Source organism: Sus scrofa, chromosome 6 (assembly GCF_000003025.6).
Source record: "Sus scrofa isolate TJ Tabasco breed Duroc chromosome 6, Sscrofa11.1, whole genome shotgun sequence".
In the NCBI taxonomy this organism is placed as follows: domain Eukaryota; kingdom Metazoa; phylum Chordata; class Mammalia; order Artiodactyla; family Suidae; genus Sus; species Sus scrofa.
The window spans coordinates 147,070,552-147,098,297 of record NC_010448.4 but is presented as its reverse complement, the minus strand read 5'-3'; the positions used below and the strand labels follow the sequence as shown (position 1 = coordinate 147,098,297).

Sequence of the window (27,746 nt, the reverse complement as noted above, 5' to 3'; positions counted from 1 at the left end):
TCAGCCCCCCTCCCCGAGAATCTCCGCTCCCTACTCCCTCTTTCCTTCCCTCCCCGCGGGCCAGCCACGCTTGGAGCTGCCCTGCTGCGCGGCGGGGCGACGCGGCGACACCTATAGGATTGCTTCCGGGCACTCCCCAGCCAGAGGGCGGCTGGCCCGGGGTCCGGAGCTCAGCACGGCCGGCGGTTCCACGACGGCAGCCCCGGGGACGCGCACACCCGCCCACCCGCGTCCTCCCTCCCTCGCGCCCTAGCGCCGGGTGCCCAGAGCTGCGCTCTGCCCAGGGCGGTGGCTTCGCCGCGCCGGCAAAGCTCCTCTCCGTTGGCCGCTCCCTCTTTCCCTCCTCTTTGCGTCATGTGGGGCACTTGATTTTTTTTTCCCCCCCTTAAAATTTTTTTTTCTCCTTTAGCCTTTTCCACCTTCCACCTCCCCCTTCATCTCCCCAGATTGTTTTTTTTTTTTTTTTTTTTCCCCTTCTTTTTTGGGCTTGTCCATGAGCCTCCTCGGAAGCTACCGGAAAAAGACTAGCAACGATGGTTATGAATCCTTGCAGCTGGTGGACAGTAACGGGGACTTAAGTGCAGGGAGCGGCGGGGGAGGCGGCAAGCCGAGAGTGAACGCCGGGGTGGCGGCAGCGGCGGCGCGGAGTCCCGCCCGGCAGCCTCAGGACCGCGCCAGCACCATGGACAGCTCAGGTAGCGCGGCGGCGGGCATTGCCCAGCGGAACTCTGCTGGGCCCTCCAGTTGCGGCCCAGTCCACTAGCTCCCACCCCAGTCCCAGCTTAGGAGAGGACAGGATGAAGGCGAAGGCACCTAACACCACCAGGGTTTGCGTCTCTAATTTCTCTAGTCAAGGGAGCTAGGAAACGTTAGATCAGTCCGGAGGCCCAGTGGCCGTAGAGAGCGCCTCTTAATCTCGCTAGGCTGCTGAATACACCAGCTGGGGGCGGGGAGAGGAGGGGAAAGGGGAGGGGAGGTGTGGACCGGATGGGGAGGGAGTGGCGCGAGGAGCGGCTGGGAAGGGGGCGGGGAGAGGCAGCTGCTTTCACTACCCAGCTGGAGGAGGGAGAGAGGTGAAGGACCAAGTGTGTTGATTGCTTTTGCAGCCTGCTGACGGTATTTATTGCAATAATTATTCTCATAATGATGATGTTATTTGCAATTCTGTAAAGCTCTGCCTCTTGTCTCCCTGCTGTCTGCTAGGGTTAATGCTGTTACCTTTCTTGAGCACATTTTACCTGGGATCTAGAGCTCTTTTACACTGTGTTTATGATTTGCACAATGAAATTTATTTCCTCTGTTGTTGGCTTTTATTTCGTTTATCTTTATACTTTTCCACCGAGTGCATTAATATTTCATAAACCTCTACCTGTAAGGAAAATGGAGATGCCTCTAAACTTTGCATCTGGGCTCGCAACTGTCTTTTTTAGAAAGCGTTTTAGCAAGTTGGATTTTCTCTTGAAAATGCTCTTTTGGCGATTTCCATAGCAAAACAGTTATTTAATATATCCATGTTGAACCAGGAATGTTATTATAGCTGTTTGCTTACCTTTTCAAGGAACTAGAACAGGAGGATTAATTTATAATTGAGGTGCTCAGTGGTTTGTTCTCTATTGGTCACTTTAGTACTGGGCAACTGAGGACTCCAGAGGAAAGATTCACGTTGAGTTGTTTGGGCAGTAATGAAATCAAACTGAATTTAATGTCTGCACTTTGCAAGCAAATTTTTATTTCTTTTAATTGTGTAATGACTTTTTCTGGGTTACTATTTTCTGTTTTCCTCATTCCATAAGTGGGATGAAATATTGTCCACAAATGTGAAGTTATCCAGGCTGAAAAGTAATTTTACCTGTACAAGCTCTTATTGAATTTAAATAAAGTATTTGTGGGATGTTTTCTCCAGACCATTTTGAATTAAAAGCTAAAATTATCTCCAAGGGACTGATGGTTTCAGGGGCTTTGGTATTGGTGTTGTACATGGTTATTTGATTTATGTTTTTACAAATATGTGATATATAAAAGTACAAACCATCTTTTGACTGAATGCGCTACGCTTTAAATCGTAAAAAAATTTCATGTACTCTAAATGATACCACTATAATCTTTTTTGGAACATAGTGTGCATATAAACAAGTAACTGAAGTGAAAACGAATATTTCCAAGTGAGTATAGAGGAGCTTCACTTCAGGGAAATGAAGTATTAAATTTTGTATATTTTCATTTTCATACAGATTTTCATTTTGAGAATTGGAATTTGTTTTTAAAGTATGTTACATTCTAGAATAAATTCAACATGTAGGGGATACAGTAGTAAATGAGACACTTGTGACCTTGAGGGGAGCATCATACAATAGGGGCGGTAACTTGAACACAGAGCAGTTTATGCCAAGTCCTAGCTTTTTGAGAATTTTTTGAAATGCAATCAGACTTTTACAATAGGTTTAGAGAAAAGAATGAATTGCTTTGATAAATTGTTGTAATGAAAAAGCATTTTTATTAAGAATACTGTTATCTCTAAAGTGCTGTTGCTAGGAGCTGATTCTTCCAGTGATCAAATGACGATTCCATGAAGAGGTTGCAGGATTCACCACCCAACCCCTTTAGGCTGGGAGAATATTGTGGCTTGGTTTCAGCTTGCATTTTGGAAGAATGCTGTTTGGATAAGGAATTGGGTCCTCAGAGTGGGCTTTTTTGTAGTGCTTAGCAGGTTTTCATTTACTAGGCAACTTTATCTGTCTTGTCTCATTATAGTTCTTATAAGAGTTTCAAAGAGTGGCTTTGTGCAGTGTAAATATTTCCATTTATTTAAGATAGTTAATTAAACTCATGGATCACTTCTAAACCCGCAGTTGTTCTGCCCATGTATTCAGCTATGGTACTATGACTTGCTGAATAGGGTAGGTGGTTCATGGGGCTTTTGCTCTAACAGAAATGTTTAAGAATGGAAAAACTATGTCAAAGTCCCTTAGAGAATTTAAAGCTTAGTCTTAAAAATACCTTATATTTCTATTGCTATTTATGATAGATAGAACACTTGGACGTCTCTCTTATTTCATTTCCCCCGAATTCTCTTAGCTGGATAGGGAGCATGTGTCTGTACTCAAAGACTTAGAATCCCACCTCTGCACTATTGTTACTAGCTGGAAAACCTAGAAATGTTTCAAGCCTGTTCCACATTTAAGAAAGGAGACTCATCATAGTTGTTCTTACCATAGAGCCTAAGTTTTTAAGTTTGAGGCTCAAAACAACATGAGAATGCATTTACACTTTTTCTACATTTTGCTGTCTGTGCCCTTCCAGTTTATGAGATGAGGAAACATTCTTACAGATGGCAGGAGACTTGTTCAAGGTAAAATAGCAAATTAGTGACAGCCAGATTTGAGTCTTCTGACTCTAAGGTCTAAGTACCCCCCCCCCAACTAAGTGTAACATCATCGTGGAAATAGAAACAATATTATCTACTTTGATTTTCCCCTCTGTTCTTAGATGAGTGGCAGATGTTCAGAGGAAGTGTTATGACTTCCTAAGTCAACAAACTCAAGGTAAATTCCAGAGCAGCCCCCTTGCTGAACTTATCTTGCAGGGCTCTCTGCCTGTCCTGTCTCACTTCCTCTTCATTCAAATTATTCTCTAGAAGATTGTCATTTGAAGGTCATCCTCTCACATCCCAAATGACACTGCAGCTATCCTGATTCATTAGCACAGAGCCTCCACATTCCTCCTGTGTGCATTTCACCTTCCATGGAAAGTAGAATCCACAAAACTAAAAGGCCCAATCTTGAGTCACTAAAGTGTTATAACATTAGGCTTTACTTACCAAGTTCATAATGACAAGCCATAAAGCAGCAGAAATATAAAAGTATAAGGATAATGAAGAGTGCTAAAATGCTTTTTAGAAAGTATACAAATAATGAATGTTAAAATGTTTTCCTGCCTTATATGAATCTGATTGAAAACAAAAACTGTCCTTAACAAATACCATCTTGGTAGTGTTTAAACACAGCGTCCGCATTTGAATCTGGCTTTAACCTTATGAATTATTTACTTGGATAAATTCATAATTCATTGAAATATCATCAGCATATATGCACTGGTATTACTTAGAAATATCTGCCCACTTAAGGGTATTGAAAGTTGAAGGCAAGGATGGTTCATCTAATTCATGTTAAATTTCAAATGCCTGGAGACAGCTATGCTTCATAGACGTAGAAGGGAAGTCCATGCAGCCTTCAGGGACCCTTCATTGCCTTCTGAGGTGGTACCTTTGGACTGCTCTAATTGGTATAGAGCCCCTTCTTTTATTTAGACAAAAATCAGCCTTTCCGCCCTCTAGGTAGAAAATAAATCCAATCCCCTTCCACATGGCAACCCTTATCAATTTTGAGTAAAGATACTTCTTCTCCTCTTAGCCCAATTCTCTTCTTTTCTGTGCTAACAAACCTGGTTCTTTACTTTTTTCTGTACATTGATTTCCATTTAACTATGCTAAGCTTTGAGAATAACTTTAACAATTTATTTTATGTAGCAAGGTTTTTTATCAGTTTTTATTGTAAAGGTTTTCCATGCTTTTGCTTAAAAAAGAATAAAAGATTTCAGAAGGGAACATAATGAAAAATGGAGAAATGTATTTTCTCCCCTCTCTGATTTTTTCAGGCCCTTGTTGCAGAGATAACCTCTATTGAAAGTATGAGTAAACACGTGTGCATATATACGATTAAAATTGTAATAAAATACAAATTCACAGTTGTAACTATGTACCTTTATCTACATTGTTCAATAATGTTTAATGATAAAAATAGCTACAATTTGGAGTTCCCGGCATGGCTCAGTGGTTAACGAATCCAACTAGGAACCATGAGGTTGCGGGTTTGATCCCTGGCCTTGCTCACTTGGTTAAGGATCTGGTGTTGCTGTGGGCTGTGGTGTAGGTCGCAGATGCAGCTTGGATCCCACGTTGCTGTGGCTGTGGCATAGGCCGGCGGCTACAGCTCCAGTTCGACCCCTAGCCTGGGAACCTCCACATGCTGCAGAAGCGGTCCAAGAAATGCTAAAAAAAAAAAAAAAAAAAAAAAAGCTGCAATTTAATGACTACGATCCAAGCATTGTGCTAGGCATTGTACATATGGTATCTTATTTAACCTTCATAAGAATTCTCTAAGGTAAGGGATAGTTATTTTCTTTCTATAGTTGAATAAACTGAGGCACAGGGGGGTTAAGCAAGTTGCCTGAGGTGACACAGGCTCTACTCATAAGTAAAATTCCATAGAGAAATGATTATAAAATTGTGAGTGAAGAATTTAGTAGTGATGTTTCTCTCTGCTTCTTTCCCTGAGGCAAGAAGAAATAAGAGTGTCCGAGGGAGCTGAAATGCATGTAGTTGTTTTTCACGTTGAATCTCATGAAACAAGGTGGATATCGCCTCTTGTATTAACTATAACATGAATAATTTTTAAATGCTGGAAGCAAAGGAGAAAGAGCAAAACAAGTACTGGATAAGGCATGGTGCAACCTGATATGACACTGAGAAAAAGAGTATAATTGGTGCAGCTTCATAAATTTATGGAACGATACCTTGCTAATGAGAATGGGTCCCTACTGCTCTGGGAATTAGGTCCAGAGTCTTCATAATTGGATGTCAGAAGCCTAGGTAGGACCTCTGAAAGTCAACCCAGTAGAACTTGTCCTCTCTACTGGTTGGTCCCCTACCTCCCACCTCCATCTCTATGCTTCTGCATACACTGTTTCCTCAGCTTAGGCCAACTTATCCCATAGCCTCAAGATGTCCACTTTTCAGGTTATCTCCTATTTATTCTTCAGAACGTGGCTTCGATGTTCTTAAACCCCATAGGCTGCCTGAGATAGCTGTTCTCTGTGCTCCTCCAGTGGCCCTCACGTCCCTGTCATAGCTCTCATCACACTGAGTTGTGATAGGTTGTCTGGCCTGTCTCTACCTCTAGAGAGTAAATAAAGTTCAGAGCAAGCCTGTGTCTTATTCACCTTTGTATTCTTGTCACTGCTTGGCATTTATTAGGAGCCTGATAAATACTCTTTGAATGAAGGAAAGCGTGAATAGATTTTGAATTTGTAAAAAGGGCATTTATAATGAAATATGCCCATCTAAACCTAAAAATAAACATACAGCTAGATTTTCATAGAAATGAGGCCAGACTTGAAAGAAATGAAACTGTTGGCAAAAAGCTAGACCGATTCAATGACGAGCATTTTTCACATGCAAGGATACCAGAGAGGAGAGAGGATGATTAATACATAATTCCAGACTCCCAAGAATTTTCTAACGCAGAAGTAATTAGCTTAACGAAGGACTGTGCTTTCTTGACCAAAAAAATGAAGTCTATTGTATGATGCACTAAGGTAACTGAAACACTAAATATATACAATTTTTAAAGTAGACTAACAGGAGATCTGTAGATCTGTGTTACAGTGTCTTTCTTCACCAGTATCACAAGATTTGAATCTTAGCCGTTTTCAGGTTTAGTGTTGAACATTTTTGTATCACCTTTGGCCATGCATAGTTATATGGTGACTTAGTGCTTTTTATAATCTGTAATTATAAAAAGCACTTGAATTCTTTTTGGAAAGAATTGATAATTTTGAGGTGCATTGAAGAATCCTGCAGTTTAGATTGTGCATTTCCCTGTTGGCAAATCTTGAAACTCAGGGAAAAAACCCTTAATTACAGTTATTGTATATTAAACAATTTTTCTTGAAATCTACTTGGAAGCTTTTTGACTGAGCAGTTCAGTGTCTAAGAGTTAGTCTTCACGGTTCAAGGAATTAGGAAATTTCATGATGTTTGCTAAGAGATCTGGCAGTTTTTACTACCTTTCATTGCTTTACCCGAAATGTCACAGGCTAGTCTAGATCCAGATATCGTCTTATTTCAATAATGCATCAAAACATAATGTTCATAGGTATCGGGGATAGAAATTAAAATTCAACAGTGTATGGTATTAAAATGCAAATAACCCCACCGTGGAAGCAATCAGATGAGCAGTACCTTCTGTGCAGTGTTGGGTTTGCATGTGCAGGAACTTACTGTTGGCGTGTTGCAACTAGTACTCTACCTGGTTGCTGGCAAGTTTGTTTTGGCACACGTTGTGAGCTGCTTCCTGATTTTAGAAATGTTATGCTGTGCAAGAAGTGCATGTTGGTACTAAGCGAAGTAAGTCAGAAAGAGAAAGACAAATACCATATGATATCGCGTATATGTAGAATCTAAAAAATGCACAACCGAATCTATCTATAAAAGAGAAACAGATTCACAGACATAGAGAACAGACGTGTGGTTGCCAAGGGGGACGGGGGAGAGAGTGGGAGGGACTGGGAGTTTGGGGTTAGTAGAGGCAAACTATTACATTTAGAATGGATAAGCAATGAGATCCTGCTATACAGTGCAGGGAACTCTATCCAGTTTCTTGGGATTGACCACAATGAAAGATAACATAAGAAAGAGAATGTATATGTAAATATGACTCGGTCACTTTGCTGTACAGCAAAAATGGGCACAACATTGTAAATAAACTATATGTTAATTAAAAAAATTTAAAAAGAAATGTGTGTTGGCTTTGGGCATCTAAGTAAAATAAGAGACAGGGGAAGGGCTATGGAGGTACAGAAGAAGGAGCCATAATTTGAACCAGGAGGATTAGAGAAGGCCATGATGGAAAGTGATGCTTGAGCCAGAAGTCCATAGATGGAGAAGGAAAGGAAAATTGTTTTGGACTGAAGGTTAACACATGGTGGCATCATCATGCATGGTATGTGGAGAGACCAGGCATGTCTAAAGACCTGGAAGCTGGAGCCCGGATGAGTGGGAAGTGCTCTAGTGGATGGCAATGGAAGATATATCAGGGTGAGCCTGCTGAGGAGGTTGAACTTTACGCTTTAGGCTGAGGGAGGGTGCTGATGATTTGGGATGATTTGGGGAGTGGGGGTGAGGCAAGACCCGCTTATCCAACAGGCATGACACCTAGGGACCACAATAACTTTAAGGCCCACAAAATTTTAAATTCAGATTTCTTTTAAAAACCAGGGTAAAATAAATGAGCATATCAGTAAGAGAGATGCAGTAAAAACACAGGTAAATTTTTTTTTTTTTAATGGGAAATGGGCATAGGAAAGCAGAAGTGCCTGGAGCCCACCAAGTCTCCTGCAGCTCCAGAGAAGAGGGTGATGTGTGACTCCTGCAGCTGTGTAAGGGATGGATTCCATCTGTAGTTCCCACCTATGACCGGGCTGCATCACATTTTCCTAAAGTGCTGGTTAAAAACATAGAGGCTCCCGGAATTTCTGATTTAGTCGGAAGGAAGGAAGTGTACTGAAAGAGCGGGCATAGCCCTGGAGGACTGGGACAACAATTACATGGCAGTTTAGTTGATGACCTGAGAAATAACTAGGGCCCAAGCCGGGGAAGTGCCAGTGAGACTGGAAGGAAGAGGCCACTCCCAAAAGCCTTGCATTGAAGAATGGGCAGATTGACAGCTGACCGGATGTGGGATGGGAGCATAGGGAAAGCTAGAGATGCTTAGCTTAGGTGGCAGGAGGAAAGGAGGTAGGATCTCTGGACTTGGCCAGAAGTGGAAAATATGACCCACTGTTTTTTCCTGCCACAGATGCACCATGGGCGTGGTTGTGGAAAGGCTGAATATACTGTCTGCTTGGCACAAGGTTTTACCAGGCTTTCAGCTTTTTGGTAGGCTGCCGGTTAGGCTGAGCAGGTCTCTAGGAGAGTGCTGTGGAGCGGGTAGGAGGCAGGAGCAGAACCTGTGTTTGCCTGGAGGAGGAGTAAGGTCATCAGTGGAAATGCTTGAACCAAAGCTGATACTGTGCTGAGTCCTGGACCAAGGCCAGAGGCCAGGATGGTGTAGGGTAGCCAGCGTGCCACGATGCTCATTCTCACTGGGTGAGCTCCGGTTCCTTGCCTGGTAATAGAGGCACAGGAAGAAAGCTCAAACACCAGCAAAACTTGGCAGGTGACCACTGCAGCAGGAATTCTTGGTTTCTATGGAAACAAACAAGTGCCTGAAAAAAACCCTGACCCTAGGAATGCTCCAGGCTTGCCTTGTATCAGCATTGGGCCAGGGAGCATTGCAGCACAAGTCCTGGCAGGAGAGCAGCCCTCATTTTTCTGTTCTTTACTCCTCCACAGTCCTCCTTCCCTCTTTTCACTTCTTTCTTTCTCTGCATCCTTCCCTTCCATCGTCAGCTTCCCATTCCCCTCTCTCCTTGACCTCTGCTTCTCTTCTGCTCCCTTCTTCTTTCTTTCTTCCCATTTCCTGTCTGGATCTCCTCCCTTCTACCCAGTCCCTGAGTCAGCATGTTTGGGAGACTTGGAACCTCATGCTATAGGAGTATGTGTGGATGACTGTAGTTTTGGGGTGTGTGTGTGTGTGTGTGTGTGTGTGAGAGAGAGAGAGAGAGAGAGAGAGAGAGAGAGAGAGAGAGAGAGAGTGAGAGAGAGAGACACTTAGATCCCAGCCTGCCGCATGTGGTCCAATAGGTATGAGCAGTGGTGTCACTTCCCAGTTTGGGTAATTGCGTCTGACCTGCCTAAAATTGCACTTGCTGTTTCAATTAGCGAAGGGTACCATGTTGCAACTTGGCAGTGAGAGGTTCATCAGCCTCTGTTCCAGAGGTAATTGTTTTTCATTCAGATGAAGAAAAGAACTTTACCTCCTACTTCACAACTAGGGAGTACAAAGTGACAGCTCACCATTCCATCTCGGTCTCTCCTGCCTCATCCCTGCAGCAAAGCAGATCTTTCTCTTCCCCTCTCCTATTCCTGGGGCCTAGAAAAATTGCTCTATTTTCAGTCTTTCCAAGTTTGATTTGTCCATGCTGTTGAGCAGCGGGGATAGTAAGGAATCATGCGTCGGAAACCCAGATAGAAGCTCTGGCTCTGTTTACAAGCTGTGATCTTGAGCAGGTAATTCAAGTGAGAAAAATCATATTGACCCTGCCTCTTTCACAGGCCAGGTGAAATGTGAGAATGGGGATGAAAGCACTGTGTAGTGAGTAACTCTTCATCTCCTCATTTCACAAATCTCTCTGGACTGCCTGCTATGTGCTGGCACTGCTCTAGGCACAGGAATACACTGCAGGATGAGAGTGCTAAGACCTCGGCACAAATGAGCTTACATTATAGGGCAGAAGACATACCACAAACCAGGAAGCAAAGATTAGGTATCATACGGTGTGTTCAATGCCACGGAGTGAGAAGAGAGTAACAAGGTGATGGACCTGTTTTAAAGCGCACGGTCAGCAATGCCTTTCTGAGGAGATAACATTGGAGCTGACACCTGAAGAAACGGAAGCAAGCAGAAAAGAAGAACATGGAGTTCCTGTCATGGCATAGTGGTTAACGAATCCGACTAGGAACCATGAGGTTGCGGGTTCGATCCCTGGCCTTGCTCAGTGGGTTAAGGATCCGGGCTTGCTGTGAGCTGTCGTGTAGGTTGCAGACGCCGCTTGGATCCCGCGTTGCTGTGGCTCTGGCATAGGCCAGTGGCTACAGCTCCAATTCGACCCCTAGCCTGGGAACCTCCATATGCCGTAGGTTTGGCCCTAGAAAAAAACAAACAAAAAAAAAAACAAACAAAAAAAAAGGAAAGAAAAGGAGAAGAGCTGGATATGGAGCTTTTAAGTACATCATACAACACATGCAAAGACCTGGAAGAGGGACAAAGCTTTGCAGAAAGGAGCAGGGCTATAACTGGCACTTAGTGAGCCAGGAGGGAGTGACAACAAATGAAGTCAGAGCTGTGTTTTTAAGAGATCACTTGGCTTCTTGTGCTGAGAAAGAATTTGAGGTGGCTTCTTAAGTGTTCCAGATTGTAGCGGGATTTGTACACCATGGGTGAGGTTAGCAAGTATACTATTCAATATTAATAGTCAGCCTCCTCCACTCCCACCCCCAAGTTCAAGTGACATTTTCATAGCATCATAGTGTTGGCAACATGTTTTATACCCTGTCATATTTAGTTCTTACAATTATCCATTGGAGGGGGTAGCATTCATAAAATGTTTTAGAGATGAGAAGTTCTGCTAAGTTCGTTGAGCTGATTCGCAGCTAAGCCAGCATCAGGGCCCAGGTCTTTTGACATGTTGGAGTGTGGCAGAGATTGCAAAGAAGGAGAGTGAGATCTTGGGTACCCGATAGACAAGATGTATCAGCTGCTTTAGGAGAAGACAAGCCGGGGAAACAAAACAGGAAGAATTGGGTTTTAGCTGTTAGGGAAATTGGCTTAGGTCGCCTCAAAAAAGTATAGCAGGATTTCACTTTAATTATTGGTCTTCAAATCCAGCCATTCGGTGCCCTCCCAGGGCAGGTGGCTGGCTTTGTCTCTCAGTGTGCCAGGGGAGAACTGTCTCCATTATGCTTCTCATTGGCACACACAGACTGGCAGGCTTTCACACTGTCTTGTTTTGTGAGCATTTGCAGTCGTAACAGAAGACAGTTCTATTTCATATGTTGCTTTGTTTTCAAGCCTTTGCGTGAGAGCTGGGCTTCTTGTCTCTTAAAAACCAAAACTCAAACCAAACCCAAAGCCCCTGCTTTTGTTTATAGCAGTGCTACATGTTTATGAAAAGAAAATTTAAAACAATTCAGAGAGTGATATAAAAAGGAAAAGTCCATTTCTTTTCCCCCAGCTTGCAGTCTTATTCTCCAGATGTAATTAATATTCATGGTTTCTTGTATATACTTACAGAATATGCAAGCATATGCAAGCTTCTACATAACCACAAAGACACATGCATATTCCTGAACACCCACACATACACATGCACACTTCATATGGAATGTATACTTGGATATCCTGGAATCCTGCTGTACGTTCTGTTATATAACTTGATTTTTACTCAAGTGCTGCTCTTTGGATAACGTCCTGCATTCGTACCTAGGGATGTAACTCACTATCCATTTGCTTTGAATTCCACTGTCCCAGGTCCTCTATCAATAGGCAGTACATATCTTTGAGCATATATTTTTGTATGTTGCATATGTGGTAGACCTGTGGGATAAATTCTTAGAAATGGAATTGCTAGGAGAAAGAACATATTCATTTCACATTGATAGATCTTTCCAAAGTGCTTTCTAAGAACCTTGTGCCAATTTTGATTTCTGTGAACAGTGTATGAGATTACTTATTTTCCCACATCCTTGTCAAGGCTGAGTATTACCAAACTTTTAAATTTTTGGCAGACTCATAAGTGAGAAATGGTTAATAATGGTTTATTTAACTGGAATTACATGTCGATATTGCCATGAGTTATTTTGGTTTTGGAAATGGGTTTTAATTACTTAGGTAATACATATTTGGGGGAAACAATTTAGAAAATGCAGAAAAGCACACACGCGCGCGCACGCGCGCACACACACACACACACACACACACACACACACACACACACACACACACACAGAGAGAGTAACCAATAAACTTGTTTTTAGTGAATGACCATTGTTAACATTTTGGAGTTTATCCTTTTGTCCTATCTACTTGTAACAGTATGAATGAAAAGGTTTTCTATTAACTTCTTTTTTTGTCTTTTGTCTTTTTAGGGAAGCACCTGAGCCATATGGAGGTTCCCAGGCTAGGGGTTGAATGGAGCTGCAGCTGCCGGCCTGTGCCACAGCCACAGCAACGCAGGATCCGAGCCATGTCTGCAACCTACACCACAGCTCTGAGCAACACCGGATCCTTAACCCACTGAGCGAGGCCAGGGATTGAACCTGCATCCTCACGGATACCAGTCAGATTCATTTCTGCTGAGCCATGATGGAACTCCTTCTGTTAACTTCTTTGCTTCCCATTAATTGTGGCCACTAGTTTTTCTAGAAAATATTGCAGTATATCAGTGGAGAGAGTCCTGGAGTTGGAGCTAGGGGTTGTTCTAGATTCAAGTTTTGACATCATGGACCAGCTTTGTGGCCTTGGGCAATGCCTTTCTTGTCAAATTGTGAGGAAGGTCAAATGAGATAAGGTATAGAAAAGGGCCTGGTGTATTCCCTATAGTAGATGCTTGATAAGTGATGGCTGCATCAAGAGTTTGAAGCTAAGTGAGTCCATGTTGGGAATATTATATTATCCTGAGTTTTATTCAGTGTAGATTAGTTTACTCTTTTTCCTTTTACAAGGTTCTGAGCATTCTTTGTTCTATTCATTCCAGGATTGTTCATAAGCTTTAAGACAGTGTACGGATGTCACCATGTAGTCCTCATACATGTGCAAGGCGTTATCACCAGAATTCTTGGTCGAGATGGTCAACAGGCTTGATACATTATGGGATGTTCAGGACAGCCTGGTTTAAGGAGAATTTTCAGGGTGGAGGATGAAACCCAGGAACTTCCCAAGGATGAAAGGAAACAATTATTTGTGTTCTAAGCATGATTAGGCATTGCTTATTTTTCTTTACTTTTTCGCAGTGTGGCTACAGAAGCTAGTTCATGTAAAGCAGTGGTTCTCAATGAAGGACGACGCTATGTACTGCAACTCCCACCTCAACATTTGGCAATGTCTGCAGACTGTTTTGTTGTCACAATGTGGGTGAAGGGTTGTTACTGGCATCTAGTGGCTAAAGGCCAGGGTGCTGCCAAACATCCTAAAACACCCAAGACAGTTCCACACCGTGAAGAATTATCTGGCCCCAAATGTTAATAGTTTGAAGGCTGAGAAAGTCTGATATTAATGGAGTGAATATGTTGATTATGAGTTTAAAGGTGGGGAATGTGGTGACGTATGTATCCATGGACCCATCAGCTCATGGTGCTGGTCAGTGCTACACATTAAACCAGGCCTAGGAGTTCCTGTCATGGCGCTGTGGTTAACGAATCCGACTAGGAACCATGAGGTTGCGGGTTCGTTCCCTGGCCTTGCTCAGTGGGTTAAGGATCCGGCATTGCCGTGAGCTGTGGTGTAGGTTGCAGATGCGGCTCGGATCCCGCGTTGCTGTGGCTCTGGTGTAGGCTGGTGGCTACAGCTCCAATTTGATCCCTAGCCTGGGAACCTCCATATGCCGCGGGAGCGGCCCAAGAAATAGCAAAAAGACAAAAAAAAAAAAAAAAAAAGTGAGGAAACTGAGGCCTGGAGAGAGGAAGTGATTTAAAGGTGGGGTGGGGGCGGGGGCGGGGGTGTAAGGCAAGTACCCTGATCGCTGTGATGTGCCCGTGCCAAGCACAGAAAGAGTGGCAGACTTCTCCTTGATTAGGTTGTATTTAGGGCTGGTGCTCTCGAAGGATGGGTAGAATTTAACATTTCAGATAAAGTTGGAAAGAATATTTTCAGAGGAAGAAATAGGAGGTAATGGGATGGAGGAAAAAAAAATCACTGGAGTTTTTAGTGAAGACAACACATCTTAGTAAATTTTCTTTGGTTGCAAATGAAAAAAAGCCCGTTTCCAAACATCTTAATTGAAAACCAAAGGACAAGAGTTGTTATAAAGTCACAGGCTGAGTCCTGGGTTCAGAGTTCCAAAGCTGAGAGCCTCCTGGCTGCCCTCTCTCTAGTGCTTCATGGTTCTTACTTTGCTTCCTCTGGGCCTTCGCTTTATCCTTCACTCTCCCTCTCTATGGACCAGCTTTCTTGTCTTCTCTGTGTCTGTGGCATCGCCCACATTTCCAGTTTACGTGTGATTAATTCAGACATTCGGTATTTCCTGATCATCTGTCTCTGAATCCCACCCTCTAAATTCCAAGCGAGAATCCAATTGGCATCGTAATGGGTGTTACTTGGGTACCTCTCATCAGGAGCTGTAGACAAAATCGGGGAGGTGAGGAGACTCTCTTGTTGTATCATCCTGGTTGGAAAAGCTCTCCTCACACTTAAAGAAGGAATGGCCTGACCCTCAGGTTGCTCCTTTACCATCAGTGGCATCTGTGTATCTATCACAAAGTATGAGGTAAAGAAAATGGGAAAGACGTAAGCTGTAGGTGGATGATGGCTTCTCTAAGGAGGACAGGTGTGGGCTCTGAAGTGCAGGCAAGATCTCCTCAAGTGGAGAAGGGACTGAGAGGGGCTGTTCCACGTCGGAGCCAACTAGAAAGGTGGTTGAACCTGGGAGGTTTGGGTAATAGCAAGCGTTGAGCACCTGTATGTGTCAGTAGCTTCAGTCATTCACTTGGATAATAAATAGTTCCTGAGGGCTTACTAGGAGGAGGGTATGTTAATGGATGAAAAACAAAATTGAAATAAATCACTTCCTCAATGTCACAGAGAAGGAGAATATGAACCATATCTAGAATGTTTTCGTCTTAAAAATTTTTTTTCTCTATAGTGTTCATTTATGCTTTCACTTGATTCTACAAGGTCAAAAATGACTTAGAGCAAGGTTGGCGGCTCAGGCTTTTTTTTTTTTTTTTTTTTTTTTTTTTAATAGCTGTTGAAATTGTGATTGTCCTTACTTCCTGAAGTAGAAATAGACACACAGTTTCCATAACTATGAAATGACTTCTGTGCTGATGTATGTTTGTTTTTAGGGGGATTGTTTAGACAGGTGATTTCTAAGATCTTTCTTAACTCTAACATTTTGGTATTCAGGGACTTGTTCTCTTTCATCCCAACCAGCTAGATTTAATTTATTGTAGAATTGCTTAGCATAGAAAAAAAAGTTAAAGCTACCTCAAATGTGCCAAAATAAATGATTGGTTCAGATAATTATGGTATGCCTAATGGTATTACGAAATAGCCACTAAATGTAATTATTCAGTGGAGTTCCCATGTGGGTCAGAGGGTTAAGGATCTGGCATTGTCACTGCCATGGCTTGGGTTTGATCCCTGCCTGGAATCTGCATGCTGTGGGTGTGGCCAAAATAAACAAACGTAATTGTTCAAGGAATTTCTAATGTAATGGGAAGATGTTTAAAATAAAAAATTCATGGAAAAAGGAAAAAACTAAGTGCTGAATTAAACTGTATAAAAACACACATATGTTTGTATATACACACAGGAAAATCGTTGTAAAGATATATAATAGTTTAAAGATGAAGGAACGAAATCAAAATAGTATAAAATGATATTTGGATAATAGGGCACCAGTGATGATAATGATGATGATGTGATGATGATGATGATGTGATGATGATGATGTGGTGATAATGATGATGATGTGATGATGTGATGACGATGATGTGATGATGATGATGATGTGGTGATAATGATGATGATGATGTGGTGATGATGATGATGATGATGTGGTGGTGATGATGTGGTGATAATGATGATGATGATGTGGTGATGATGATGATGATGATGTGGTGGTGATGATGTGGTGATGATGATGATGTGATGATGATGATGTGGTGATGATGATGATGATGCCGACTGGGTCCCTCTCTTGGCAGGCATGTGGGAGTTCCTGGGCCAAGGATCGAATCTGTACCACAGTTGCAACCTGCACCATAGCTGTGGCAGTGCCGGATCCTTAACCCGCTGCGGCACAATGGAACTTCCAGGACACATAGTCGTTTTTATGTGTTTTGCTTGTTTCAACAATGACTTTACATTTCACAACTGCAGGTTTATACAACTGTATGTTTTTCTGGAGTACTTTTGTAGCTAAACTTTTTATTTAAATAATTATAGATTCACACGCAGTTGTAAGAAACAATAGAGATTCTTGTAAACGTTGCCCGTTTCTCTCAGTGCTAATGTTTTATAAAACTATAGTGTGATATCACAGCCAGTGTATTAACACTGATACTTTCCACCTCACGTTACCCTGGTTTTATTTGTGTTTGTGCGTGTGCATGGCATGCGTGTGCTCTCTGCTGTTTGTAACCTACATTGTGGGTTCATGAATCCACCACCACAGCAAGATAGGGAACAGTTCAGCACACCACAAGGACCCTCATGTTGACTTTTTATGGCCATATCCACACCTACCATTATTCTTCTTTTTTTTTTTTTTTTCCTTAGGGCTGCACTCGCGGCACATGGAGGTGCCCTGTCTAGGGGTCACACTGGGGCTGTGGCCGCTGGCCTACACCACAGGCACAGCAATGTCTGCAGCCTACACCACAGCTCACGGCAATGCTGGATCCTTAACCTGCTGAGTGAGGCCAGGGATCGAACCTGCGTGCTCATGGTTGCTAGCCAGATTTGTTTCCGCTGAGCCACCACTGCCATTATTCTTCAAGAATGTAGTCAGCTCTGTTGTGTAGGGCATTTACTTAATTTTGGTTTTTTATTTGAAGCTGTGATCTTAGAACCTTAGAGGTGGAAAGGACTTAGCCATCTGATTGGTCACTCAGAATGTGGGCATTTTCAAGGGGTAGAAAAGAGGTTTCTGATTATCCGGCCTCCTTCAAACACATTATCAGCTTGAGCTCTGTCCCTACCCTTCACTCCAGACACCTTTGCCTCAGTGTTGCAGGTCTTAAGTTAGCTCTCATTTTCTCTGGGAACCCTCATCTGACCCTCTAGCTCTGGGTCTTTTTGCTTCTCCTCTGTGCCCTGATTATACTCTGTATTTTGCTCATTGTAGCATTTTTCTCATTTTGTAATTGCTCATGGATAATCAATCAATGCTGGAAGGGTAGATAATGTCTGGCTAAAAGTACCCCCCCCGGGGGGGGTGGGATTCCAACTGCCAGTTCTTCTGCCTCTCCTACCCTTGGAGTGGTTTTTAATCCAGCTTGAACTTCACAGCATTCAGATGGCAAGCCCTAGTTCATTCTGGCTTTGCAACTACTTGCCTGTTCCACAAATTCCAGCCTTCTACCTGCTAATGCTGCCACCAGGATGAATAACTTTCATCTTCTGAGTTCCTCATATTTTTCTCTTTGCCTTCTCCATTTCTAAAGTTATGATGTTGACGTTCCCATCGTGGTGTAGTGGAAACAAATCCGACTAGGAACCATGAGGTCGTGTGTTCAATCCCTGGCCTCACTCGGTGGGTTGGGGAACTGGCGTTGCTGTGAGCTGTGGTGTAGGTTGCAGACATGGCTCGGATCTGGTGTTGCTGTGACTGTGGCTGGCAGCTGTAGCTGTCATTAGATCCCTAGCCTGGGAACCTCCATATGCCTCAGGTGCAGCCCTAAAAAGACAAAAAGACAAAAGAAAAACAAAGTTAATATGATGTGGATGACCTTTATAAGCAACTTTGAGCTTAGCACTGTGCTATGTGTTTGATATGTATTATCCTCTTTTAACACAGCATACTTCAAATTATGTTTTATCTTCCCCCATTTTTATTTATTTTTATTTTTATTTTTTGTCTTTTTGTCCTTTTAGGGCTGCACCCGCAGCATATGGAGGTTCCTAGGCTAGAAGTCTAATTAGGGCTGTAGCCACTGGCCTACACCAGAGCCACAGCAACGCCAGATCTGAGCCGCATCTGCGACCTACACTACAACTCATGGCAATGCTGGATCCTGAACCCGCTGATTGAGGCTGGGGATCGAACTCGCAACCTCATGGTTCCTAGTCGGATTTCTTTCAGCTGTGCCACGATGGAAACTCCTATCTTCCCCATTTTTAAAATGAGGAAACTGAGATGGAAAAAAAAAAAAAGTGAATAACTTGTTTAGCATCATGTAGCCAAGTAAGTGGCAGAATTGGGTTTGAAATCCAGGACTGTCTGCTGTCAAGTCCACACTCCTGACTGTTCTATAAGAAGAAGCTGTCTTAACTCATCGTCCTCCAGAACTTAGTACTTCCTCTGAAAAACTGTCTAGCCTCTGACTAAACTCTTCCCATAGATAACTCTAGGCTTAGGAAGGCAGCTGTTCTATTGCTGGACAGCCAGTATTGCTTGGGAGGTATCTTTTGTCTTTTTCAGTGGAATTCTGCCCTTCACTCTCTCCGTGTTATATCTAGGTGGATGGTAGTTCTGTCCTTTGGTTCAACATAAAGTCCTCTAAATCTGTAGATCCTTCATGGTATAGCCAGAAGGGGTTTTAATAATTTTCTGGTCTTGTCTACCATAGATGGGGAAAGTGGAGTGCAAAGAGAGGAGCCCTGTTCAATTTACTACCTTTGAGTGATTGATTCTTTGGTTTACCTTTCTCCTTCTCGCTCTTATAGTCTTTCATTGTGAGACAAGTTTTTCAACCTTCCATTGCCCTGGTCATTCCCCTACGATTACTCTCCAGCTGGCCACTGTCCCTCTTGTTTTTGGAGCTGACCTCAATATTCCAAATGTGGCTTGATTGTCTGAAGTTCTGGAGAGAATGTTTAATTCTGCAAGTACATATGAGAGCCTACTGTTGTACCAGGGACCTCTTGCAACCCTCCATCACATTCTGCCTTTCTTCTTCCTTTCTCCACATTGTCTGCAATATTTGTGAGATTATAGGTTTGGCTGCAGGTAACAAGGCCATCGTGACTATGGCTTAAACAGATGGAAGCTTATTTCTTGCTCATGTAAAGGCTTGACCTACAATGGCAGCTTTGCTCTATGGAATAACTAGGGTCCCAGGCTCCTTCTGTCTGTTTGATTTATGCTCCTTAGGGTGTTACCCTCTTCCACATTGTTTAAGGTGGCCAACTAACACGTTTGTTTTCTAGCATTCCTCTCCCCTCTAAGAAGCACCCTGGAAGCTGCATGCTCACTGCCACTCACACCTCATTGGTCAGAATTTAATCACACGGTCACATCTCACTGAAGGGGCGCCTGGGAGATGTAGTCCTTTTTTTTTTCCTGGATAAAAAATATTCCTAAGGAACATGAAGGGGATAATAGACATTAGTTTGACAAATAGCAGTCCCTGCCACATCCCTCCTAGTGTTTCAGCTCCAAGAAAATGGACCCGGTTGACACTCAGTAGCTACCAGCCTCCTGGGCTTGTGGAGTTGCATTTCTAGGAAAGATGGCAAAGCAAGAGACCTCTCAGGGTGGCCAAGAGAAATTCTCAGAATTTCATGAAAGACTGAAATTCAGAGTCTTTGATGATGAGGTCACCCTGTCAAAAATGACTGTCATTTGGAGTTCCTGTCATGGCTCAATGGTCAACGAATCCGACTAGGAACCATGAGGTTGCGGGTTCAATAACTGGCCTCACTCAATGGGTTGAGGATCTGGCATTGCCATGAGCTGTGGTGTAGGTGGCAGATGAAGCTCGGATCCCGCATTGCTGTGCTCTGGTGTAGGCCGGTGGCTACGGCTCCTATTAGACCCCTGGCCTGGGAACCTCCATATGCCGTGGGAGTGGACCTAGAAAAGGCAAAAAGACAAAAAAAACCCACCACAAACAAACAAACAAAACCTGTCATTTGGGTCTTACTATTTATCTGCCATGTGTGTGTTGAATATTTAACATAAATTATTTAATTCTGAGAAGAGTCCTAGCAGGCAAGTACTGTTATGACTCTCCAATTTACAGATGAGAATTTCCAGAGAGATAAAGTAACTTCCCCAAGGTCACATGGCAGATACATAATCAAATTGCTGCCTGTTTATCTTACTGCACTGGTAGCCTGAGGCCACTCTCCACTCTAATGCCAGACAAATCAGAGCTGGTCATGAACACTCATAAAGCCCTCTCACGTTCCTCATAATCACTCCTAATTATAACCTGAGCAAGAAGTGTTGTTTTAAGTAGGTTATGAGCCCCACGTTGAAAGGACAGGTCTTACATCGTGTTAGCTGAGTATGACCTCAGGTCAAAAAAAAATTCGGTGACCAAATTGGCAAAAGCTGTTGTTCTTGGGTTCCATCTTGCCATCAGCAGGGTTGCTTGGGATATTTTGCTGGGGGAAACAGATGCGCAGAGATACCACAGGGCTTATGCCATGTGGTAGAGTTGGGATTTGATTCCACGTGGGTCTGATGCCAAGCTGGAAATCCTGATTTGCCTGCTGCCTCATGTTCCTTGGTGGGCCTGAACTGTTTCCTCATATTCTGATCTCTTAGTATATCCTGGACCTGGTCCCAAGCCTCTGTTCGCTAGCTTTGCTGTAATTGGTTAGAGATTGTAGGCACTGATTTATCACAGACATGTCTAGGCCCCCATTTGTGGATAGCCTTACTTTTTATCATTTGGTTTTTTTTCCTCTTATCAATACGGCGCATGGTTTATACACACCAGTATTAACAGTGAGGTGCTCTATGAGGAAACCATGTCTCTATGGCCGAGTCTCTTTCTCAACCCTAAATCAGCATGTGTAGACAACAGGAGGGGCACTTGAAACCCGGATATTTCAGAATAACAAATATGTGGTGAATTGTGCGGTGGTGATGGTGGCTGCTTTAGAGCTGGTGGGAGGGGACACCTTTCTGAATGGGTAATGTTTACAGTGGGGTGGTCTGGAGAATGAGAAGAAATCAATCATGCAGAGAGCCAAGAAGAGTTTCCTAGTAGAAGGAATGGCAAAGGCAAATGCTCTGAGTGGGGAATGGAAAAGAGGCAAGAAATAAACTAATGTGTTTGAGCCTTCTGTGTTCTCAAGTTTGTTACAGAAGGGAAGTCAGAAGTTCATTGTCAGCATTGCTCATCCCACCTCCTCATGGAGAATCAGAGGCAATTTTTGGACAAGCCTCGATGATGCTGGGGCAAATGCCTTCATGTTTGTCAATTTCTACTTTGCCTAGGTATCTTTGGGAGAGTGATCCACAACTTCCTTGATGAAGGGTTTTTTGGTTTCATTAAGCGCACCTTTTGAAGTGGTTCCATTGACAACATTCCTTTCAGAAATTTTTTAAGATCTCCCAGGGGATTTGAATGTAAGAAAGGAGTGTGATGTTTTTGATATTAGCAGTGGTTGGTAAAAATATTCAAGCCACCCTTTTGCTGTTTTTGGTTTGTTTGTTTTTAGGGTCACACCCGTGGCACATGGAGGTTTCCAGGCTAGGGGTCTAAGCCAAGCTACAGCTGCCAGCCTATGCCACAGCCACAGCAACGCCAAATCCGAGCTGCATCTGCGACCTATACCACAGCTCACAGCCAGATCCTTAACCCACTGAGCGAGGCCAGGGATTGAACCTGCAACCTCATGGTTCCTAGTTGGGTTCATTTCTGCTGTTCCACGACAGGAACTCCTAGGCCACCTTTTCGTCTTAAAATCCATTCAAGCACTTAAAGGTTTGGAAATCATATGATTACATCAGAATCTCAAACCCGAGATTTATAGAAAATCGGAGGGTGCTCAAAGGGTGTTCTGTTGGCAGAGGGGCTGAGCTGCTCTGAAAACAAGGGCAGCTTCTTTTATTTACAGTGACTAGAGCCTCACAGATGTGCAGCCACTGGCCACAGGCCATCCATCACTAGCAGATCAACACATGGTTCCACTTTGGGCACTTGGGTTCCTAATCTAAGGTTAATTCAGCTATTCAGATTAAGGTTTGTGACATGCTAAGAGGTTCTTGTAAAAAAAGAAAAAAGCAAAAAGAACACAAGCCCAGTAATTAATTGTGGGCATTTAATAGTACATTCTGGACTTGTTTGGTATTGCTCAGGCCCAGCAGAGATCCTTTTGATGTTCTTCCAATAACAATAAAAATAACAGCTTGGAGAAAAGAGCAGACTCTTAGGTGGAGAACTGAAGTTCTGGAAAGAGCCTTAGATTTTAATCAGAGTGCTCTTTGGCATTGGCCATCGGTACCCACCATCAATGCCTTATTTTTAGTTTATAGAGTGCTTCCATGCACACTGTTTTATTCCATTTTTACAACTGCCTTATGAGCTGAGTATAATTATCTCCATTTTATGGCTGAGGAGCCTGAGGCTCAAAAGGAATAAGTGACTTGCCCAAGATCATAGCATAACTGGCAGGTGGCAGAATCAGGACTCCAAACCAGATGTTGTTGCGCCTGAGGTCATAACTCCTGAAAAACATAGTAGCTTTAAAATTTTGGAAGGCATTGCTGCCATCTTTAGGATAATGACTTAGAGATTTTTTTCCTCCATGATTATTATTTAAAATATTTTAAAGAAATAACTGCAAATACTGTTCTATACTAACCCTAATAATGTATTCTGTAATATCCCTGAGTTCAGAATCCTTCAGGACTATCGGACCTTTTCCCAAGCTTCAGTCTTTTTTTTTTTTAGGGCGCCCATATAGCATATGGAAGTTCCCAGGCTAGGGCTCAAATCAGAGCTCTAGCTGCCGGCCTACCCCACAGCCACAGCAATGCCAGATTTGAGCCCAGTCTGCGACCTACACCAAAGCTCACGGAAATGCTGGATCTTTAACCCACTGAGTGAGGACAGGGACCAAACTGGCATCCTAACGGATACAGGTTGGGTTTGTCACTGCTGAGCCACAGCGGGAACTCCCCAAGCTTCAGTCTTTAATGTCACCTTGTGTTTGATTTTAATTGTGTTGAAGGCAAAGCATTGAGAATCATTTTTAAGGATTTGTAGGTTGTTTAAATGACCTTTTTTTTTTTAAAATGGAAGCATAAATAAGAATATAAATAAATAAAACTATTTTGCAATTAACCCATGCTTCAGCCATGTTCATATCTGATTCAGTCAATATAAGAAAGTCTTCTGAAGATATATTTTGAATCTCCTAGGCTAGATAATGGAGACAAAGAGCAATTTTGTTGTGAATTTAACTTCCCTGCTTTGGGAGGGGGCAATAACAAAACTGTAGCAAAAGAAAAAGAGGACTCCCAGATGAGATTATGCCTGCAAAATTTTCTAGGCTGACATGAAACCTGCAAGTATAAGATGTAATCATTTTTGACACAAGAACTAGGAGAACATAGACTACAAAATCCTTAAGCCTGGCAGCCTCTGGCAAGGTGATAAATAATGTGAGGTCTTTTAGAATAGCTTTTTTGGAGATGGAACACAAAATGTAATACATACAACACATGCAGAATTGTTGCTGGAGCGAAGACAGCAAAAATACTTGTGAGACAGAAAAGGATACCTAGGAAAGCACGTGCAAAGTTCCAGAAAGTGAGAGCATGGGCTGTTGGGAGAACTGCAGGTGGTTCCCTGGGACTGGAACAAGAAGCCAGAGGATCCGGAAAGAATGCAGGAGGTGAGACTGCAGGGAGGTGAGACGTGGGAAGCAGGCAGCTCCCATGTCCGTCATTCGGGCTGGTCGACCCTGTTATCCCCCAGCACCTGAGTTTCTTAGGAGAGGAGTGATGAGATCACATTTGCATTTTAACAGCATCCCTCTGAAAGAATGGAAGGGTCCAAGGCAGGTGGTAGGAACATGGGTTAGCAGGATAATCAGGAGACTAGAGATGAAAGTGTCCTGTACTAAGGTGCTGGTAGTGGGTACCTAGAAAGGAGGGATAGACCTGGGCTTCTCTGTGAAACCCAGCAGAGGAGGAGACAAAGCGACTCATATTTCTTTGTATCCACCCATTCTTACCCCATAACCTCCTGTGCTGTAAAATCATTGTGGGCACTAAAGTTTTTGCGGCCAATCAACAAGAGAGATTTGTTGGGTTTTGAATAGCTTTCTTCCTAATAACTTCTCTCACCCCAAGTTGCTAACATCCTTGGGGCTTTTTTATTAGAAGGATCTTGTGGGCGAATGATTGCCCATCTCTCTATTCAGGGACATTTTATTCTCATCCAGGAGGAAACAACTGTTTTAAGTGGCAAGCTAGAAGTGATTCAGCTTCTTCAAATAGAAGGTGATAACCCTTGTAATGCATATACCATATAAACACCAAAAACACACGTGTTTCCTTTAATATAATACTGATGGTGCTAAGAATTCTGTAACTAAAATTTGCAGGCCTGTTGTGTACTGTTGTATACACAAATTCCCCATCACCTGCAAGATAGAATGCAATGTCTGAAAGGGGCACACAGCCCTCCACAATGCAGTTCCTACCTACTTTACCACCCTTGCTCAACACTCCCTCTGCAGAGTTGCTGACTAATTTATAGTTCAAAAGTTAAGGTCAAAATCAACAATATGGGAAATAGCAGTGCTCAAATTAAACTACAGGTATTCTTATAGAGCTCCTTTTCTAGAAGACAGATACAAAAAAAAATCAGGATTAAAAAGTACCATGAAGAGGAGTTCCCTGGTGGCTCAGGGGGTTCAGGATCTGGTATTGTCACTGCTATGGCTTGGGTCACTGCTGTGGTGTGGGTTTGAACCCTGGCCTGGGAACTGCAGCATGCCGTGGGTGCAGCCAAAAAAAAAAAAAAAAAAGTACCACGAAGAAAAATAAACTAAAATAAGAAGATTGGGGGTGTTACTTTATATAGGGTGATCTGAAAAATTCTCTAACAAAGAAGCATTTAAGCAGAGACTTGCAAGAAGTGAGGAATCTAGCCATGTGGTTATCTGTGGGAACAGATAGTAAATGCCAAGGACCTGAGGCAGGTGTTTGTTGAATGAGGAATAGTTTGGCTACAGCATAGAGACAGGGATGAGAGGTAAGACTGGAGAGGTATGCAGAGGTCAGCTCCTAGAGAGCCTTTGGGCCCTCGTGAGGACTTTAATTTTTACTCTAAGTGGGATGGGAATCCACTGGAAGATTTTAAGCAGAAGAGTAACATGATTTGCCTTTGTTCTTAAAAGAACACATCTGTTGTTCTTTATTTACCAGACTGCAGAGAGGCAAGGGTGGAGGCAAAGACCACAGCTAAGAGGCTGTAGCAATAATTCAGGTAGCAGTATAGGTAGTGAGAAAGGGTAAATTATCTCCGTATACGTGTGAGTATAAAAATATATACATTAGGAGTTCCCGTCGTGGCTCAGTGGTTAACGAATCCAACAAGTATCCATGAGGATGAGGGTTTGATCCCTGGCCTCGCTCAGTGGGTTAAAGGATCTGGTGTTGCTGTGAGCTGTGGTGTAGGTTGCAGACACTGCTCGGATCCTGTGTTGCTGTGGCTCTGGTCTAGGCCGGCAGCTACAGCTCCAATTAGACCCCTAGCCTGGGAACCTCCATATGCCGCAGGAGTGCTCCAAGAAATAGCAAAAAAAAAAAAAAAAAAAAAGACAAAAAAACCCACACACACATATATATATATATACACATTATGTATTGTAGCATATAATGTGTATAATATATAACTATATATAACTTTCTGATTTCATATATGTGATATATACATGTGTGTGTATACACTGTACATGAAGGGGAAATAATAAAAACAAAAAACCCCAAGAAATAGGAAGTAGAAAGTGGAATCCATGTGTTCCTGTCACCTTGCTTCAACAGTTATCTACCCATGATCAGTGTCATTTCTTCTATATCTATATCTGACCTTCTGGATTCTTGTGAAATAAATCTCAGCCATAATAACCATTTTCTCCAATGTGTCTCTAAAATAGAAGGGCTTCTTTGGAAAACATTATCGTGATATCCTCATTTTATCTAGAATATTGATAGTAATTCCTTAATATCATCAAATATCCATTCTGTTCAAATGTCTGAATTTTAAAAGTGAGAGTCTTATTCTTTTCCTTTGTACAGTTTGTTTGACCAAGGATCCACGCACAGAAGTTGGCTGTCATGTCTCTTAATTCTTCTTCTTCTCCAGCATTTCCTTTCCATCTCTGTTTTGTCCCCTTGCATGTCTTTGTTGACTACATTGGGTAATTTGCAATGTGGGTTTTTCCCAAAGTCAGTATGTTGCTGACTGCATCCCTGTGGTGGTAATTAACCTGTTCCTCTGTTCCATGTTCCCTGGTCGTTTGATCTAGAAGCTTGATCAGATTTAGATTCAGATTAGACTTTTGCCAAACCGTCTCATAGATCGTGTTTTATATTTACACTGTGGGTACATAATGCCTGGTTGTTTCTGTTTTTGTGATCCCTACCTAGCCTCATTATTTTATTGGGAATTGCAAGTAGTGAATTTTATCATTCTTTCTTTGTTAGCTGGAAATAGTTCCATGAAAAGAAAACCTCCCTCATCAATTTACTTACCCTGAAGTATAATTCATATAGCAAAGACAGGAAAGGCTTGATTTTTTTCCTTTCATTTATTAATTTTCAAAAATAAAATATAGATTCCATAGCCTTTTCCAAAAATGACTAATGAAGTTTCTGTTTTCCTTGTTATTTTGTTATTGTTATTATCATTGCTGTTATTTTTGGCTGCGCCTATGGCATGTGAAAATTCTGGGCAAGGGATTGAACTTGTGCCACAGTAGTGACAATGCTGGCTCCCTAAATTGCTAGGCCACCAGGGAACTCCTTTTCTTATTATGTACGCATGTTGGTAAACATGTTTCAGTCCATTGCAATTACCATTTTTATTGATGTTCACATGGTCCTGTCTTTGACCAGTGGGAGCCTCTTAAGTTGGTGTCTGAGTCCTTTTCGCATATGCGATAGTCATTTGCTTTTTCCTTGGTTTCTGGTATCACAGACCAGGCTCACCTTGTATGTTTTCTGCCTAACCTTAAAATCAGCCACTTTGCAAAGGGCCCTAGTTGTTTTAAGAGGGCAGTAGGTGTTTCAAGACAACAATCTTGATATGGTGGGTGCTCACTGATACTGGGTTGGTCTCTGTGTCTAGCCCTTTTCAGTAGACAGGACTAGAAACATTTTTTTTTTTTAATTAAAATATCTCATGGATTCGGAGTTCCTGTTGTGGCTCAGCTGAAACAAATCCAACAAGTATCCATGAGGATGAGGGTTTGATCCCTGGCCTCGCTCAGTGGGTTAAAGGATCTGGTGTTGCTGTGGCTGTGGTGTAGGCCGGTGGCTGTAGCTCCATTTCAGCCCCTAGCCAGGGAACTTCCATATGCGGCAGTTGAGGCCCTAAAAAGTGAAAACAAAACAAAAAAAAATCATGGATTCATAATGATAATTACAAGTCATATTCAGGAACATGGGGTTTTTAC

General features: G+C 42.6%; 1 protein-coding gene across 9 annotated transcripts in view; it reads left to right on the top strand.

Moving 5' to 3' along the window:
- DNAJC6 (DnaJ heat shock protein family (Hsp40) member C6) overlaps positions 1 to 27,746 on the top strand; it is a 170,896-nt gene that overhangs the window by 62,713 nt on the left and 80,437 nt on the right. Inside the window, exon 1 of one of the 9 annotated variants that reach the window (XM_005656148.3) lies at positions 318 to 695. In XM_005656148.3, the coding sequence (XP_005656205.1) occupies positions 494 to 695 (202 nt within the window). In that variant the 5' untranslated portion in view covers positions 318 to 493. 9 annotated transcript variants of the gene reach the window in all.